Below are 4,366 nucleotides of genomic sequence, written 5' to 3'. Positions count from 1 at the left end.
GAGAGGAATCCTGATTGTGGAGAGGATGTGGCTCATGGGGCAATGCCCGGGCTTGCGTGTTCTTCTTTTGAGATGTGCTTCTCTTGGCAGGCTCGGTTCACCTCCAGGTCATCCACATCCTCCTGGACCCAGGGGTCACTGGGGTTGGCACAGTCTTGCCTGCCCCTTCTGGTTTGGAATCTGGGGATGAAGAAGTGGGTGAGTTAAAATCCCAAGGAACCTCTGAGGACATCTGGGGCTCTTCTTTTAGTGTAGCCAGTGTCTCACGGACTTGAATACCATCCTGGTGGCGCACATAGGGTGGTTCTAGTGGATGGAGCTCCTGAGGGTCACACTGAAGAAAGACTCCCCATAATTTCTCCTCCTTGGACTCAATGATGGTTTAGGGTTGCTTAAATTGGAAACCAGTGAGTCTTATCATTAATATTTCCTACTGTCCTGAGAAATGACTTTTCTACACCTTTTCGAGCATGACTTTTTAAAATCAGTTCCCATCTCTGTGACTTTTAAAGCACTTTTTCTAGGTTCCTGACCTGTGGTTAACTTCTCTCCAGGAAGCCCTTCTGCTCCCTTGACTCTTTCCCGACCCCAAGGAGCTCAACAAGCCCCCCCCCACGTGACCTATGTCAACACTGCTCCCTGGACACCAAGGCTTCTGCTCCAAGGGCTCACTTCTCTGCTGCTTGGGCCTCTAAGGCAGAGATACCATTTCCATTCCTCCTGTCTCTGCCCTCCCCTTCCGGAAAGCCCGAGGTTGACATTACACCACAGCTGGCTGAGAGCAGAGGCTGCTGGTCTCGTAGTAATCCATCACAAAGTTCCGAGGAAGTTGCCACAGGGTATAGGAGAAGCAGCAGGCAGTCGGAGGGTCGGAGCCCACTGATGAGAAAGGGGGGTGGAGCCCCGATTTCATGGGAGCTGCTCATTTGTCAACGTTCCTCTCACTCCATCAGAACCCTAAACACGGTTGGTCTCCTACATGATCTCACGCACCCTGAGTGGGAGTCTTACTGACTAGGGGTTCCCATGGAAGAAATCTGAAAGATTGGAGTTAAATTAAACCTCAGTGCTAATGTCCTGTTCCCTTTGTTTCACAAATTGGGAGACCTAGACTTGATCAAGTAACTGAATATTCTGGCTGGCTTTCATAGCCTTATCGTTTTTTTTCTCTCCAATAAAACAATATGTACACACCCAGACACTTGAATGTGATCAAATGTCTACCAGAATCATCTACAGCTAACAGCAGACTATCTCGAATCCTTCAGCTCCCTTTTGCTCCATCTTCAAGTTTCACTGTTGGATAAAGACCAACCCCAGCTAGAGTCGTTGGCTTGGCATAAATCCTGACTCTAGAAATTGTAGGTGGAAGAGGGACTGACTTGGTGCAGTGAGGACCGGAGAGCAGAAGAAAGCTTCCAGCACAAGCAGAGAGCGAACAGCCACGCAGAGCTTCATGGTCTTGGTGAAGACAGGCTTTCCAGACGCTGAGACTGCAGAATCCAGAAGCTTCAGAACTCCGACTGTCCTGTGCTGACACTGAGTTGGGAGCTCCTCTTTATAGGGACTTTGGGGCCTTGGACAGAGGTGGGAGTGCAGGAGGCAGACTTTCCTAGAAATAATTAAATAAAGTGAATGGAGTACTGAAAGAATGAAACATTAACTTGATGGAGCACAATAGGAAGGTTGAGGGGGTGGGGGGATTGGAATGGTCTGAATTCAGAAACATCCTGTAGAAATGATGCATAAAATCCTAGCGACAACTTGAGAATAGTCAGTTTCCTATACCATGGCCCTGTTTGATTCTCATCTCCAAGAAATGATCACTGAAGATAAGCGTGCTACAGCAAAATGTGGTGACGAAAGCAGGTGGTGCCGGGCTATAAATCAGAATAGTGTCTGGGATCTTTTTTGTTTTGAAAGAAAGAAAAGCCTGTTAATAGTTCAGGGTCTGTTTGTTGACCTTTAGGAGTGTTTTCCGGATGAGTCTGATGGGGTGCCATGCCCTGGCCCCAAAGTCCATCCCTGATACTCCCTTGGGACCTCCTTGTTCTGTTTCCCCCACCACTCTATTGCACGCCCCCAGTGTTTTGCCTCAGTGTAGTGGGGCAGCTCCGTCACACATCCCACACTGTGTCTCCATTGCTGTTATGTGTAGGGCCATGTGTCTGTGCAAGATGACCCATTTCGCAGTGGGGCTGGCCTTATGGTCCTCTGTGCATTGGTTGCTCTGAGCAGGGCTATTGATCTCTGAGCTTGGTGGGCCCTGGTGTGCTCCACTCCTTCCTCCCTCCTTCATTTGCTTCAGCTTCCTTCTGGGTATGGTAGGTCAGTTCCTTTCCCTCACTAGACGATCTATTTTCATTTTCTGGGGCACTCTTTTCCATGGTGGAGTCAGGCTGATTTTGGTTGGGACCAGGCATATAGTTCAGTCTTTTGTAGATTCCTCCGCACATTAAAATGCACTCTTGTTTTGGCGTGTCATGGTGGGGTCTGTATGCACATTCCAGTTCTGTGGGGACACAACCAATACTCTCCCTTGGGTGGATTAGTGCCTTGCTCCCCCCATGTCATCTCTCAATTTCTCCCCACTCTGATTCTCTTTCTTCCTTCCCCCCTTCCCCTTCTTTATGTTGGATTCTCATGTACCTCCCTGGGTGTGGTCTGCCCACCCCCCAACTATCTGTGCTTCCACCCATTTATTGCAAGATAAGCGTCTATTCTTCTATTCCTGCCATGCTGATCGCTCTTACCTCAGGGCACTCATGTTATACCTGTTCTTTTGGGATGGGCTTACCTCGCTTAACATGATTCCTTCCAACTCTTCCCACGAAGCGTGTATTTTATGTGATCGTCCATGCTTTTCAGTGCTGCATAGTACTCCATTGTGTTTATGTGCCAGAGTTACGAATCCACTCGTCTATCAATGGAAACTTAGGCTGTTTCCATGTTTTGTGATTGTGAATTGTGCCACAATAAACAAGGAAGCGCAGATGACCGGTCGTGTTTTATTTGTTACATCCTCAAAGGTTATATGCCCAGTAGATGGATACTGAGTCATAAAGTAGATCAATTTACATTTTCTTTAAGTATCTCCAGATTGCTTTCCACAGTGGCTGTACAAATCTGCACGACCACCAGAAATTCAGGAGGGTTGCTACTTCAATACAACCCCTCCAACACTTGTTGCTCTCTGATTTACTGATTTGGGCTAGCCTTGGGGGTGTTAGGTGGTATCTCATGGTTGTTTTGATTTGCATTTCCCTTGTGGCTAATGACCTGGGACAGTTTCTCATATGCTTGTTGACCATATGGGTCTCCTCCCTAGTAAAAGTTCTTTTCAGTTATTTGTCCCGTTTGCTTAGGGGATTAACTGTTTTCCTCTTTTGCAGGTCATGAGGGTGTTATCGATTTTAGTAATGAGCCCTTTGTCTGATGTATCATTACAAAAAATCCTCTCTGAGTCTGTGGGTTGTCTTTTTAACCCTCGTGGTGAAGTCTTTTGAGGTTCACAGGTGCTCTTTCTTATTAAATCCCATTTGTCGATTTCCAGTTCACTTGTGTGTGTATCCTTCCCTATGAGCCTGTGAATTCCCTGGGCCAGTGTTCTCAGGTTTGTCCTGATTCCCTCCTTGACGGTCCTGATGGTTTGGGGTTTAACTTCTAGGTCTGTGATCCACCTTGAGTTTATTCTTGTGCATGAGGTAAACATCTTGTTTCATTTTTCTACATGTGGATATCCATTGTTTCCAGCACCACTAATTAAAAAGGGCATCCATTTCCCACTTGATGGTTTTTGGACCCTTGTCGAAGATCAGTTGTCTATATGCTGGTGTTTCATTCCTCAGCTTTCTATTCTTTCCCACTGGTCTGAGTGTCTGTCATTGTACCAGCACCACACTGTTTTGATCACTGTAGCTATGTGATACGCATTAAAATCAAGTAAGGCCTGTCCTCCAAATGTGTCCTTCTTCTTGAGGAGTTATCTGCTAATTCTAGGTTTCTTCCCTCTCCATATGAAATTGGTGATCAGTTTTTCCAATTCTTAAAGAAGGTTGTTGATATTTGAATCAGTATAGCAGTAACTTGTAAAGTGCTTTAGGTAAGATTGCCGTCTTTGCAAGGTCATTGAGAGGCGCCAGAAACCAAACCAGCCGAATTTCTTAAGAAAGCAGGCTTTATTAGGGAAAATACCCCGCCTGGGCAAAGTCCCACAGTCTGCAAAATCCTGGCTGGGGAAGTCGCGCCCCTGGGCTACTGGAATGATCCTTTATTGCCGGGAGATATGTTGTCGGACTGGCCCTGGGCCCGTATCTAATAAGGTGGTCAGGGATTGGTAGGCACCAGCACGTTCAAAGAAGGCTGC

The 4,366-nt window shown here is 46.8% G+C and overlaps 1 protein-coding gene across 1 annotated transcript; it reads right to left on the bottom strand.

Annotated features, from left to right (window-relative positions):
• Nucleotides 1–760: 760 nt before the first annotated feature.
• On the bottom strand, nt 761–1,458 carry LOC142458223 (C-C motif chemokine 4-like). The gene is made up of 2 exons (XM_075559266.1): nt 1,383–1,458; nt 761–879 (listed from the first exon to the last, which is right to left on the bottom strand). Exons 1-2 carry the CDS (start codon nt 1,456–1,458, stop codon nt 761–763), a joined length of 195 nt encoding a protein of 64 aa, XP_075415381.1.
• Nucleotides 1,459–4,366: the final 2,908 nt, after the last annotated feature.

The sequence above is a fragment of the Tenrec ecaudatus genome, chromosome 10 (assembly GCF_050624435.1).
Source record: "Tenrec ecaudatus isolate mTenEca1 chromosome 10, mTenEca1.hap1, whole genome shotgun sequence".
NCBI lineage: Eukaryota > Metazoa > Chordata > Mammalia > Afrosoricida > Tenrecidae > Tenrec > Tenrec ecaudatus.
Note: the sequence above shows the minus strand (reverse complement) of the source record. Positions and strands in the feature narration are given on the sequence as shown.